Source organism: Lonchura striata, chromosome 6 (assembly GCF_046129695.1).
Source record: "Lonchura striata isolate bLonStr1 chromosome 6, bLonStr1.mat, whole genome shotgun sequence".
Classification (NCBI taxonomy): domain Eukaryota; kingdom Metazoa; phylum Chordata; class Aves; order Passeriformes; family Estrildidae; genus Lonchura; species Lonchura striata.
Window position 1 is genome coordinate 30492037 of NC_134608.1, and position 14374 is coordinate 30506410.

At 44.5% G+C, this 14374-nt stretch overlaps 2 protein-coding genes across 19 annotated transcripts in view; one reads left to right on the plus strand and one right to left on the minus strand.

Moving 5' to 3' along the window:
* The window catches only part of MEIS2 (Meis homeobox 2), a 171874-nt gene extending 170998 nt beyond the window's left edge, over positions 1 to 876 (minus strand). For 6 of the 10 annotated variants that reach the window (XM_077784071.1, XM_077784070.1, XM_021539301.3 and 3 more), the window contains exon 1: positions 663 to 876. In XM_077784071.1, coding sequence (XP_077640197.1) covers positions 663 to 674 — 12 coding nt within the window. In that variant the 5' untranslated portion in view covers positions 675 to 876. Of the gene's footprint in view, positions 1 to 182; positions 246 to 524; positions 593 to 662 lie in introns of those variants that run through there. The other 4 variants (XM_031504998.2, XM_031504997.2, XM_077784069.1 and 1 more) reach the window with 2 other exon arrangements.
* Positions 612 to 10029, plus strand: LOC144246481 (uncharacterized). Of its 9 annotated transcripts, none has more exons than XM_077784074.1 (6): positions 1038 to 1114; positions 3550 to 3628; positions 5110 to 5212; positions 5618 to 5643; positions 6663 to 6753; positions 7344 to 10029. In XM_077784074.1, the coding sequence occupies exons 1-5, from the start codon at positions 1067 to 1069 to the stop codon at positions 6692 to 6694; spliced, it is 288 nt and encodes a 95-aa protein (XP_077640200.1). In that variant the 5' UTR covers positions 1038 to 1066; the 3' UTR covers positions 6695 to 6753; positions 7344 to 10029. The 9 variants fall into 9 exon arrangements, 3 of the variants coding, with proteins under 3 accessions (XP_077640200.1, XP_077640199.1, XP_077640198.1); XM_077784073.1 differs by lacking the exon at positions 6663 to 6753 and having other exon boundaries at positions 7344 to 7473; positions 7693 to 10029; XM_077784072.1 differs by lacking the exon at positions 6663 to 6753.
* The last annotated feature ends 4345 nt before the right edge of the window (positions 10030 to 14374 follow it).

Below are 14374 nucleotides of genomic sequence, written 5' to 3' on the forward strand. Positions count from 1 at the left end.
GGAAGGAAACGGAGGAGAGAAACTAGAGTTACTCTGCATTAGAAAAGAAGAAGAAAAAAAAAATAAACAAGTAGAATCAAAACCAACTAGATAAATAAATCAACACTAGAAAGGAGAGAGGAAAGGTAGGGTGTATCGGGAGGAGGGGGGGTAGATAAAGGGGAAAATAATCTGAAAGTTACCAGAAACATTATTTAGTGGCAATTCCCCTTGTCCTTGTCACAGCCAGAGACAAAAAAAAAAAAAAAAAAAAAAAAAAAAAAAAAAAAAAGCAGCTATATGTGTATACATATATATACATTCGTATATACACAGACACACATATGTATTTCTTAGTCTTTGCTAGGCAGCAGCAGTAGCGGCGGCGGCAAGCAGCAGCAGCAGCAAGCTTTCCCCTGTGAAACCCGTGCTACTGAGCAGGCAGAGAGCAGGGAATTCGCGCTGCTGGGGAAAAAGCTGGAGAGGAAAAAAGCGTGGAACAATTGCAGAGAGACACACACAGAGAGACACTCATGCACACACACAAAAAGCCAGCGAATAATTTTTGCTGCTATTTTTTAATAGTGGCCGCCATCATCATCAGCAACAGAGGAGAGCAAATCGGACAGGCCCCTCTTAAGAGAGGATTTATATATAGGTAAGTGTTGGAGATTTAAACCTACCCTTTGCGCCATCAGTCTGCGCTCCAATAAACTCCTGGATGTGTCGTATATTTAATATCCCAGTCCAGCAAAGAAAGTGATTTAGAGTGAAGAAGATTCCTTTTTTTTTTTTTTGCAACCCACTTATAGACTTCTCCTATCCTCCAATATGGGTAAATAATAGGTAATAACAACAATAACAACAATATATAAAAAACAGTCAAGAACCACGATGAGTTTCTGTGTTTTCTTCTTTTTTTCTGTCTCTTTCTCTTTCCTTTTTCTGTCTCTGTTTTTCCTTTTTTCTTTCTCTACGCAAAAAAAAAAAAAAAAAAAAAAAAAAAAAAAAAAAATTGTCAAGCCCCCAAACTGAAGGTTACGATCGGCCCGTCAGCAACCCACATGTAACCAAACTGTCGTGTCTCATGGCTTTTTGCCACTCCAGCTGTCAATCAAAGCCAGGGAATGTCAAGGTAGTGAATGAATGATGGTTGATGATGATGAAGAAGAGAGGAGGAATCTTTTTAACCCCGGTTTCTTCTTCCAGTAACTCCGTGCTCGGGTTTTGCCTTTTAGGATCGCTTATAGGGTTGTTGGTTTTGGTTTTGTTTTGTTTTTTTCAAAGTACTGTGAAGGGGGGTGGGGAAAGATGCGAAGAAAAATTGAATAGTTTGCAAAGCCCGGACTTCCCCCTCTCTCCTTTTTTTTTTTTTTTTTTTTTTTCCTCCCGGCAGGTATTTTGTCTCCCTCTCTCCCTCACTCCCTGGGATGAGTGAGTGTCAGTAAGTGTTGGCAGGTTGGCTGCCGGCTGCCTTATAGAAGAGGCTCAGTTTTGCGGCGCTGATCGGCGGGAGAATGAAGTGACGGAACCCGGAAGTAGTGGTGGCCATAGCCAGTCCTGCAGCGCGGCGGCGGCGGCGGCGGGGAGCGGCGGCGGGGAGCGGCGGCGGCGGGGAGCGGCGGGGCGCGGCGGCGGGCGCGGGCGCGGGGCGGCGGGGCGCCCCAGCCGGCGGAGCGCCGGGGATGCGCAGCGCGGCGGCGGGGCGGCCGCGGCGCCGCGCGGGGGGAGCCGCGCAGCAGCCCCTGCCCCGAGCGAAGCACGGCGTGTAGGAAGGAGCGAGCGAGCGTGCGAGCGAGAGGGAGGGAGGGAGCGAGGGAGGGAGGAGGGAGGGAGGGAGCGAGGGAGGGAGCGAGGGAGGGAGGCAGGGGAGGAAGGACAGGGAGAGTGCGTGTGTGCGAGAGGGGGGAGAGGCAGGGGAAACTGCAGAGAGCGAGAAGAAAAGTGCGGTAGAAGCCCGGCCCCGGGTCGGTTTGCGCTCGATTATTTGAGCAACAAAATACCTTCCGATTACCCGCGCTGTCGGGCGTCTGGCGGCGCGCGGGGCCGCCCGCTCGGGTCGCCGGCTCCGGCCGCTGCCGCGCGCGGTGCGCGAGCGCGGGGGCAGCGCGAGCTACAGCGCGCGGGGGGGCCGCGCGGAGCTGCTGCGCCCGCGGCAGCCGCGCTGCTCCGGCACGGCGCTCCCGGGCCCGCCGGCGCGCCGCGCTGCCGGCCGGGCGGCTGCCCTCGGACAATTCATCCTGCTTTCCTAAAGATTAATTTTCCAGGGCATGGAGAGAACGCCTCGTTCAAACCGTGTTGGGCACCGCTCTTCATTAAGTGATCGCTACTATCAAACACGCTCTGGATGTCTTGAAGGGGAGGGGGGGGCGGGGAGAGGCGGAGGGAAGAGGGGGAAATCCCTTTTAGTTTTGCGATTAGGCTGCCAGGCTTTGTAAAGGGCTTAAAAACAAAGTCATGCTCAGTCTTTTGTAGGAGAGATCCAGATGTTATGTAGATTTCTGTGTGCATGTTCGTTTTGAGCGGATCCGGCGGTGAGCGCAGTATTTACGTGTGTGTGTGTTGCTGGACTTTACCGTTTATCGACGTTGCGCTTGTGGAATGTATGCTGGAGTATTAACTCGGTAATGCCTTCTAATGGTAGTGCTAATTACAGTGGGGTTATTTAGCAAATTAAGTGAGATGATGCACCCCCCCAACCCTTGAGTACCGAATGAACTTTTCCGAACACACAGGCACACACACACACACACACGCGCGTTAATTTTGGTGCGTTTCTCTCGCCCAATCACTTCGCTGAAGCTACACCATGCCTTACCTCAGAGCAGTCAATTACCAAAGCTACCCGGGATCATCAATCATGGGGGATGCTTGAAGTTTAGGGGAGGAGCGATGGTCAAACTATCGATTGCTGCAGTTTTGTTCTCCCCAGCCCCCCACCCTCGTTCACGGTCCCCTGCACATAAAATCTAAAACAGACTATCCCGTTAATAGTGGAATTTATCAATGATTATGTACCCGTTTGTGAATGTGGCCTCATACATAGATGGCTTTTGAAAACACACGGCAGAAAATATATTATTCCGTTAGATTTTGCTTTGCTTTGCTTTTCGTGGTGATGACGATGCTTTTCAGAGGTTTAGGGTTTTTTTTTAACTTTAAGAAAATTACTCAAGGGGTAGTTATAGATATTTGGCCTGATTTTAATAGGCAAAGGGAATGAGCTCCAGAGGTCAATAAACCCCTCCAAAATGATGAATGATTGAGTACCTGTGATGATGATAGTGATTACCGGAGCAATTAAACAGTTTGATTAAATGAGCCATCATAACAATGATGTCTGCGGGAAATCAGCCCTCACGTATAAAGAAAGATAGTGTGGAGAGCTGACAAACGCCAGTGGGCATTCCTGCATGTTCCGCTAGCGCCGAGCCCTGCAGAGCAGGGCTGTATTTACAAATATGAGGGGAATACGCAGAAAAGTCCCTCTCCTACTTATAGCCAGAGTTGCACCCTGCTTAAAACCCGCCAGAAGCCGGAGAGCACACACGGGTTTTTTTTTTTTCCTAGAGGATCTCCTCCAAGATTAAAGCTAGTCCTAAGAGCAACCGAATTGCTGTGACTGACTTTCACGGGACTGTAAAGAGAGGTGAGTAGAAGAGCCCTTAGTATGTAGATCTCTTTCAAGCAGTGGTTAAGTCAATTCATTTCGCAGGGAAAAAGCCAGTCTTCTTGTGCAGTATTTTATACTCTGTCGTATAAATCGGTAACGTAATTCAAGATATTCATGGTAATGAATGCTTGGCTAATCCTTTGGGTGCGCGGAGACCTACAGAGCAGTAGGTTATGCAAATCCTTTCCTACTTTTACAGCTGTAGTTTTCTAGCAGATTTTTTTAAGAGATCTAGTCATCGGTGAATGTTATTTGTTTTCTTTTTTTCCCCCTTCTTTCTTCCCCCTCCCTGCCCCCCCGCTCCGTGCCCCAAAGATGCCAGATTTCTCAACTTGCATGGAATCATTTGCTTGTGATGCAGCCAGCTTAGAGGACGTGGTTCAAATATTTGTAGCTTCCAAAGTTATTTTTTAACCGTGGCAGTGCAAACCTAGAGCCTTGTCTCTTGAGATATACAAATGTGCCTCTTTTAAAATAGTTTAAGTATCACCAAAGAAGAGGTCTTTCCTTATAAACTGGCTGTGCAAAAGTAATCTGCCTACATTTAAGGCTCCATGCATTTTTTTTAGACTGCAAGCTGTAAGAGAAGTTAATCAGATTTCTTCTCAAAAAAAGTTAGATTACTTGGCTCCCATAGAAGGAATTATTTTATTGCTTAGAATATAATTTTAGACCACTTTTTTTTTTTTTGCTAATTCTATTTTTCACAGAAATCTCTGTAGCTCTCAGCTGCCCTGACTAAGAAATCCTGAGAAAACAGACTAAAGTCAAAGCTGAGAAAAAGCAACCAAAGACTTGTGCAGTGTTCAGTGCTGCTCCTTTCAATTGTTTAATTTTTTTCCCCCTCCTAAAGTAATTAACCCCCTGCGCTGTCTTGCCCTGCTGTGCACGTTTGTAATCTGGGACAGGGACCAACTTTTAAAAATTATTCTAACTTGATAGAAAGTGAAATTTCATATAGTAAATGAAGATCTTTCATGTTCCTCCTGTGTCTTTTTTTTCCACGTGAAAAGAGTTGAAGCCTTTTTCCTCATCACTATCCCAGTGGATTAAAGCACACAGAGAACGTGGTTTATAAAGCGCTACAGTTTAGCCATTAAAAAGGGATCTCAATTTAGTGCCCTTAAGTGAATGTACTCATCTATTAACAAAGATGCTGCCGGGAACTTGGAGGAAAATGGGATACGTGTGAGCAGAAAGTGAGGGCTTTCACATACTTAGGTGATTTTTTATTTACACCCCCCCCACTAGTGACATTTCTCTTTTTAAAAAAAGCAATTCGGAAAAATTAAAATGGGTAATTTCCATTGCTCCTGAATCGCTTCCAAAGCGAGGGCTGTTTTCAGGAAAAGTGTGAGATAGATAGAGTCGGGGTGGTGACTGGTTTTTTTCCTTTTCTTAGGTGTTTTTTTTTGTTGTTTTTTTTTGTTTTGTTTTGTTTTGTTTTTTTTTGATAGATCGGCTCAAAAGTCCAAAGAGAAATGAGGTGTCCGGTATGGAAGTGCATCTCAGTCAACCGCCAGCTCCTTTTGCCGAGGCTGGAAATGGTTTTAACAGGCGGTAAAATTTCATCTTGTGGTGTCAAATTGGGGTCAGTTTGGGGTTAGCGCTCTCAGTGTCCGAGCAGGAGCTGTCCAGCTGTGTGGGGATTCATTAAGGGCAAAAGATCCGTTTCAAGAAAAACAATACAAAGACAATCAGAGGGCTAAAGATCCTCTTCAAATCGCATTTTACAAGTGCACCAGAACAAATATGGATGCTGAAACCTATTCCCTTCAAACTCCCAAATCGGCTTCTTAGCCCTCGGAAGGAGCGAGAGAGAAAATCCTCTAAAAGTTAAGAAGAGTCTGTTTTCAATCAGCCTTTCCGAAGTGTGGCATCTTAGTCCTTTGCTGGCTTTGAGGCATGCCTCTCTTGCTTGCTCGTTACATCTCTCCCCGCCTCCCTCTCTCTCTTTTTCCACAGCCTTGCAAAAGTGGATGGCACAACAGGTAATATTTCAGATTTCAAGAATAAATCCCACTGGAGATCTTAAACCGCTGTTTTGCACGTGCGTGTGTTCCTATCACAAGATTTAATGCAAATATAAAGTTTTTAGGGGGAAACAAAGCCATGCTTGCAAGAAATCCTATTGTACCCTGTAGAAAATTTTGAGCTCTCCTTGTAAGTGATCCTCCGGTCCGATGGGTAATTTAGGCTAGATTTACTTTCCGGTTCTTAGCACTTGTGGAAAGCACCTATTGCTAATCTGGTTTATTAAATTCGCATGGTTTAAATCCTCTTAACGTCCCTACATCTGTTAGGACAATTGACGCCTTGCTACAGGGACAAATAACTTGAACCTTAATCTTGTTTGTAACTTTATTCAATGTTTGTTTGTTTGTCTGCTGAGTTCAAGTATTTTGGAGGATGCCATTGTGTTCGGTAACGCATAGACTGCATTTGAAAGCAAAACTCCTCTTAGACGGGTCAGGGATATCATGCAACACAGTGAAAAATTTAGCATATTCGAACTGGCTTTTTATCTCGAGCTATCATTCTGGGCAATGTGTCATAATTAATGAAGAAAGCAATCTGTCTGTTAAAATATGGACGCTGGACATCACTGTGACACTGTAGTGAAATTCATGTGAATTTTACTTTTTGTTTTGCTTGCAAGGCAAAGTGTGGAGTTTAAATAGTACCTTTTTCTTTTTATAATCAGGATTGTGCCACACTTAAATTCCTACCCCCAAACCCGCTCTTTACCACACTCTCTTTTGCCCTTACGGTTGCTTTTTACAACTTCAGTCACTTTTTATTCGTCTCAGCGCTCTTTGATTCGCCTCCGACTCACCGCAGCTGCAAGACTCTCGAGGTCCCATCTCGGGTGCCCCTGTGAAATCATGCACGTTTTAGCTTCTGCAGATCACCGGGTTCATTTAGCTCCTCACCCTGATCCCCCCGTCTGCCAGCGGTGTGCTTTGCTTTTCAGTAATGTATTATTATTATTTGTCGAAAATCTTTCTAGTCCTGAAAGTCAATGGTAGCCCATCACAGTGAACTTTTCTTGACCTCGACTGCGGTATGACTGAGATCTCTGCGAGCTGGATTAGGAGGAGGTTCATTTACTTACCTGTTACTTCGCTTTTTGCTCTTTCTTTCACCCCTTCGCCCTGTGTTTTTTGTTTGTTTGTTTGTTTTGCTTTGTTTTGGTTTTTTTCTTTTTTTGGTTTTTTTTGGGAAAACCCCCAACCCCGCAGGAAACAAGAACGATCCGGGCTCTCCCTCCCCTGCCGCCCTGTGTCCCCTCGCCGCCGGGACGCGGGGCTGCAGCCCGGCGCTGGCGGGCTGCCCCGGCGGGCGCTGCCATCAGCAGCCCTCTAGCGCTATCTGGCGGGGCTCCAGCCCCAGCCCGAGCCGCGCCGGGCCCGGCTCGCCGCCGCCGGGGCCGCGGGGCCGGCGCGGGGCTCGCTCCGCGGCCGCAGCGCCCTCGTCCCCGGCCAGCGGCTCCCGCGGGACGCTGGGGAGGCCCAGCCCCCGGTTCCACCCCTGGGGGCCGAAACCCGCCGTGGGAAGGGGCACAGAGATGAAGCCTTTCAAGCCTTTCGCGTTTGTCCGGCTTATGTCGTTCGCGTGGTGTGAAGCACTAAACAGAGAAGAGATGAGTTTTTTTTTTTTTTTTTTTTTTTTTTTAAATTATGTTATTTAGGCTGGAATGCTTGTGAAAGTGGAATGTTTGTAAAAGTGGAGACCATAAACAGTCGACGTGTATTTCCATCACACGCCAGAGGGAAAAAAAAATAAAGAAGAAAAGAAGAAAACAACCACAAACCTGTCAGGTCTTCCCACTAATACTGTTTGCACAGGGTAGTAAAAAATCTAGTTTGCAATTGTTCTAAGAATCCCAAAGTATGAAAAAAATTTAATCTTTCCGGTGTAACATGGTAACCAAAAGGACAGTTAGGGCAAAGTAAATGGCTTTAGTGTGATACCAGAAAATCTGCAAAGGCTTCAAACTCTCCACAAGCTCACTCAAAATATCTCCTTTTGTTCTCCAGCTGCCTATAAAACTCCAGAAGAGAAGTGCTCTCAGTTTTACACTGGAGTTCTTGGTCCAGAGAGGACAATATACTCCTACCTCTTTTGAAATGATCCGGAGACTCACAACACACAGACAATCACTCGAAGCACGAATTTCCTTTTTTCCTTTCTTTTTTTCTTTCTTTTTTTTTTTTTTTTTCCAAGAACTGCTCGGCCCATTGTTTGAACTGGGATTCAGTGCAGAGCCCAAAGAGAAAAGGAAAAAAAAATCCTGAGAGCCCAGTTTGGTATTGCACAGAGAGTGAGCTGACAAAATATTATAGTGTGTTTCCTAGAAGTACATGGTGAGAGCCGGCGGTGTGTTCCCGAAAAGAGGTTGCTTTTTATTTCCACCACCACCCCCCTCAAGATTGTGATCCTCTTTGTATGTCTTTCTTTTGATCCCACAAAGAGAATGCAATACACATATATGTGTTTGCTCTCCATACAAGAAATGCCATACAATGGAATATGTGGCCGGTTAGTCCTCATAATGCTTAGTTTTGCTGTAATTAATTGAAAACAGTTATTAGGTCGTCATTGGCAATAGCGTAAATAATTGCAGCAGATTTTTACTTAAAATTGACCGGTCATAGAGTGATAGATCGATTCGAGGTATAAAAATGATGTATCAAAACATCAATGTCGATTATTTGAAATATTGTAGTCGAATCTTTTTATTGCTTCATCGGTTAAGTGTCTGAAAGTGCTGTGTTCCAACATATATTTATGTTGTCAATACTGTCAAAACTGTCAGTTTTATTACAGTGGATTTGTAATACATTTCGGATTTGCTCATTTACATAAAATGTCCACCTCAGATACCCCTCCTTTTCTCCATCTCTGGAAATCTGTGTCAGTTTAATGAAAGGATTCAAGACTCATACCTGAAGAGGGGGGAAAAAAAGAAAAAGGAAAGGAGAAAAAAAAAAAAAAAAGTAGGTGTTACTCCATTATGTCCAATTTTAACATCCGTTTGGAAAGCTTGGGCTATTTCTGACTCGCCAAAAGAGGGAATTCCTCCCCCCTTCCCCCTCCCTCCCCCAGCCCCGCTTATTTCCCCAGTAGAATTTAAATACTTTTCTACTCTCACACCTAGATTAAACCATCCAGAAGAATTGAGAAATTGTACAGGGTTACAGTGAGGAGCCAAAGCACACCTGTGAATGCCGCACCCTTCCCAAAGAGAGCAACAGCCGCCCGAACCACGCATACACGCACAGGGTTTTGAATCCTGCTAGAAAGAAGGAGACAAAAGGAGCAATAAATATGTGTGTGATCCTTTCCTAACGGTTTGGAGCCCAAAGGAAAAAAGCAAACTGTAAGCAGTGTTGAGCATTTGGTGCCCCCTGCCCCTATTTTATCCGGGTCTGATCGATGTGATTATTCCCTTTAACTGTAAGAAGTGATTTTTTTATTGACATGATCTCAGGTAAATTTTCTCCAAGAGCCCAGCTGAGGGATAGAGAAACTCAAGAATAAATAAATAAGTCCATTTGCACAATAAACTCTCTTCGATAGAACAAAGAGTGAAATTAGGCAAGTAACTTTATTTCCCACCCCTTTCCGAGGATGAGGGTGTTTAAAGGTGTTGGTGAGATGGACCTGAGGGGTATGTGGGTTGGTTTCTTTCCCCTTCCCCCTTCCCGCAACGCCACCCCCCTCCTCCCCCTCTTCCCCCCGGGATATCTGTGTTTAAATAGATGCTGAAGAGATTTCTGAGTTCACGGGAAAGAAGGAAGGTTAGTTAAGGGAATGGCAGCGCGCCTGGCAGGTATTTTAATGACTGTCCATTCCTTTGAACACTTTGAATTTCTCTGCTTCTTGTACAGAATATGTTTCCCAAACCAAGTATGATTTCTGTTGTAACTCTCGTGTGTGATTGTGATCCCTTCTGAGGTAAATTGAGAAGAACGCTGCGCAAAAGGAGGAAATCGCCCCTGGGGTGCTTTGTTTACTTTGGTTTGTAAAATCCTGCTAGGAGATGGTTTCCTCAGTGTGTGGCAAGTGTTTCTTCAAGAAATTCATCAGCCCTTCTACAATTACTTCGAGCTCCGAGGGAAGAAAGCTGCCATCACTTTCTCACATCACAAGGTGTTGCATGGGGGAGAGAAGAAAAGGCTGGAGCATTTAATTATAATGGGGAGGGGGTGTGGGGAGAGCGGAGGCTGCAGAAAGCCGTCCCAAGCCTGTACCTGGAAAATAAAAACCTGCAAGGGTATACTTGGGAAGCGTGTGCCATTTAGACATGGGGAAAAGTACCCCGTCTTGTGCAGTAATTAGTCTGAACAATAAACATAATTGGAACAAAATCAGTTGGAAGTTTCTGCGTTTTTAATTACGTTTCATTTTGTGGTAAGCCGTAAAATTATGAATGCCTCTCAATTAAACACTATCCACTTGTAAAGCATTTAACAACAATTATTCCTTAATCAGTTGGAATGTTAGCCACAAATGATGCTGTTAAACATCAAAGGGACGCCTTAGACGTTACCTTTTAGTCATAAGTAAGAGGATTAATTTCTATAATTAGAGGGGATAAATATGTGCATAAATAAATCTAATTTTTTTACACGCTCTCATCCCGTCTGGGAGAGGCGAGGATCTTTGACATTGCTCGCACTCCTAGCTTTCCCTGGTCGGAGGGGAGCCGGCAGCACGAGGTGAGAAGCCCCTGCGGGGAGCCCCGGTCCTGCGCGCAGCTCCTCAGGCGCCGGCCCCGAGTTCAGTTCCCCGCGGCCGCGCTGCGGCTGGGCCTGCGGTTCGTGCCACCACGGACAAGGGGCTTACTTCCCTACTCGGCTTTTATTTACCTGGGGTTTTTGGGATTTTTTTACGGCACCTGTGGTCTACCTGGCTGTTCATTCATTTCCCTTGGGGACAATTTGCTGTCCCCAAATGAAGCTCGAGATTTGAGTCGAATACCGCAAATAAAATTAGCATGACCTTGATTATACCCCGTACGAATATCTCATTTACCTAATGACTTTATGTCACGTACGCAGAGGGTCAATTTCCTTTTAACCTTTCCCATTGCTGCAGTAAGCATTCCTTTATAATCAATGGCTGTTTGAATAATCAATTCGCATTTTATGATCCCTGACAAACTCAATATACGTGTGCCTGGTTTCAGCAAAGCAGCCGGCCCCGCTCCGCGCCGTTTTCACGTCCGAAGAGTTTGCGGCGGGGTTTCCCGGCTCCTCGGGGAGCGCCCGGGCCGCTGCGGGCTCCGCGGGGCTGCGCGGGCGCTGCGCGGGGCCGGCAAGAGCCGCCCTGGCACAAAGGCGCCGGCCAGCATCCCCGCGCCTCTAGCGCCGGCAATTCCGCGCGTTCCCCACTAGCTCAGCCCGAAACAGGCGACCTTCCCGCCTCCTCCCTCGGTCTCCTTCTTAGGAATGCGCACAGCAAAAAGCCCGTCTCCCGGGACAGTTTCCCCTTTTTCGTCTTTGCTGGGACAACCAGCCGTGGGAGGAAGATTTCCCCGGCTCTGCAGCCAAGGGCAGGCGGCCGCCCGGTAGCCCGACCTCCCTGACCACTGCTGAGAGGAGCCAGGTGTCCTCGGCCAGGTCGGCACCTGTGAAAACTCGAATGAGTCCTTGCCTCAGCCTCACTGTACTGCTGACGTTCGACAGCCTCACTCACTGCCACCAACCTCTTTTATTGCCTCTCAGCCACCTCCCAACGGTGGGTCGGGAAAGTTGTCCCAGAAGTGCAACCCCCAAGCACAACTCGAGTGCAAAAGTGTATGCGGAAAGGAGAGGGGTTAGGGCATGCTGAACTTTGCAAATGTTTTTTCTATAAGTAGATCACGTTTGCTGTGATCTATGGTGTGAGTTGGGAACTGAGACTTACTGCAACCCTGTTCCCTCTATTGGATAATTAACGCTGATTCATAGCAGGTTCTACCTACGAATGTGTGTTTCGTTTTTCTCTGCAGGGTCCATGGTTCTTTGGTATGTTGTTATTCCCTGAAAGGTAATTGCACTTGATATTCTCTCGGGGAAGGCTCATTAGCCAAGGGCAGGGTGGCCGTTGCCAATCTCAGTCTCTATCAACAATTCAATGCAAACATTTGCCCCAGAGGTTCAGTACAACACTCCCAGCTCACAAAACAGTACTTGGATACAACATTTCTCTTAAAAAGCCTTAGGTATATGTATATATTCCACCCAAGCAGGAAGAATATTAGTTTAGGGGGTTTTTGATTAACCCTTTGTTGCAAGTGGTCAAAGATACACAAGATTAGACATGTCGCCTTGCATTGCAGGACTTTGCCCTTCCTTCTATAAATAACCAGGACACAACCCTGGATGAAACAGTAGAAAAGGTCACATCTCACACTCCTCTGTATTCAGTCCCTTACCCTCTCTTAACATTTACAAAATGCATGTCGAAAACACTTTTCCACTGCCCACCATTGCAGACCTATATTTGACTTTTTTCTCACCCATGTCTGCTGTCATCTCTAGCTCCTTTCATCTCTCCTGATAAATTAATTACCTCACTAATGGAAGGCAATGAAACTCAGGTATAAGGTAAGTTAGGGAACATAGAGTCATTAATATATACAATTTTATGAAGCTGAATCCTCTATGATTGTTCTAATTTTATTTTTTTCCCTCTATTGCTCATAATTTTGAAAATTTTATTCTTCCATTTGAGTCTTGTCAGTCTGAGCAGGATGATTCACAGTAACACTGCAGAGAAGATCCCATTCTCACAGAAGAAAATGGTCCCCACAGAAGAATAAAGAGGAAGCAGAGGGACAACATCTAGACTTAACAAGTTCTCAGACATCATCGTGTTTTCCATGTTAGAATAAAAGGATCTTGGATTTTTTATTTATGGTGAATTAGATGGGATATTCTTTTTGGTAATGGTGTTAAAGGGAAGAGACTGGTCTGAATTCCAAATAATAGGCCCTGTGTCTAAAATGTCTATCCTACTGCATTTACATACTTCTTCTGACCATGATTTTCCTATCACTCTTAGCCGAGAATGCAAAAAGCAAAATTCATCTATGCTGAATCACCACTGACTTTAATGTTCCTACATTAGAAAGGAAATTGTCCTACACTGTGTCTATACAGCAAATAGCTCTAAAAGACTAGACACACATGCCACCAGTTTTAATTCTCACTGACCAGAAGGGCTGCCAATCATTCCATACACCTCACCTATTAAGGGGACCACAAGTTCGTAGAAAAACACCTCAGTGCTGAGAATCTCTGTCAACAATGTTTTCCATGCTGACAGTCTTCAGTATCAAGTCTAAACCTGTCCCAAAGTCCCACTGACTGAAGGAGAGCATGGATGGGGGACACAAGACAGGATTCTGCAAAGAAGTTTTGCAGGATGCCAAATCTGCAGGTGTGAGGTATTGAACTTGCTAAGTCATAATGATAGTAAATTGGACAGTCCAGTTCCACCCTTCTAGCAAACCCTCAGTACAAGAAAACATCAGTTCTTTAATTCATACTTTGGTGATTCACAGTCGGGGTTTTGTTTGACACTTTAAGTATCTTTCATGTCATGGTGGTACATTCTGCTTTTTCGAAAGCATTTTTCAAGATGAACTGGCTTTTCAGTGATGAAACATGATCAAGTTAATGCACTAATAGATTTAATTTTTAAAGTACTTCCTAAATTTAAAACTTGTCTCATGCATTTATAAACCATCAGTAATAGTTCTATTGATCAATGATATAAATAGCTCCAGCAGAGGCTTTTCTTTGATGTAGACAAACATAAACAGCATTGAGAAAATAACACACAAGTGATTGTTCTGTATTCTTACCTTTAGGCTATATTATGATCACAATAAGACATATCTAGGCATGTGTCATACTGGATAATACTATTTCTTCAGTGTTTTCAGGGCACACAGCTACCTTGGACTTCACAACAGCTGAGACTTGTCATTTAAAAGCATGGTACTGGTATTAGAAAAAAACAAAACTCTACTGATATGTAATTATTAACCCATATGTTGAGTTTATTTAAGAATTTATTCACATTAAATATGCAAATTCTTTTATTTCTATTATTCATGTGCCAAGCTAAAAACAAACATTTCAAATATTTTTATCTTTTATGGAAGAGATGATGAAACTATTCATTTAAAATGAGCCCTTGGATGAATGAAGCTATATTTTCTGGGCTCAGATCTCTTATTCCCAGTTGAGAATCCCACTTCATATGAAGGAATTTTGCTTCATTTTACTTCAAAACATTGACCAAGTAAGGCTTAAGCAAACAGTTTTAATTCATTCACAATATGTTCATTTGGGCTTTTAATTTCATTACTCTTGATATGTTACTGATCACCTATCACACTTGCTCTATTTCCCAAAAGGTTGTTTGAAATTATTTACGAGACTAAATGAATAATAAAAATGCCTGAGAAATATTTCTGTCTGTGTTTGCATACTTTAGTTTTGTGCAGGTATTAATTGACAGCCTGATCCTGCTTCCTTTCCATTAGAAGCAGGATTTGGTCCATAAAGGAAATGCATTCATCTAATATTTGTTCAGAGAAAATCTTTCTTGCTTTAATTTTCACATGTATGATCACAAACATGACCAAAACAAGAGCCAGCTGAACCCCCTTCAGCTGCTTTGCAACTAGGGTTGCAGCATGAACCCAGGAGCAACCAGTTT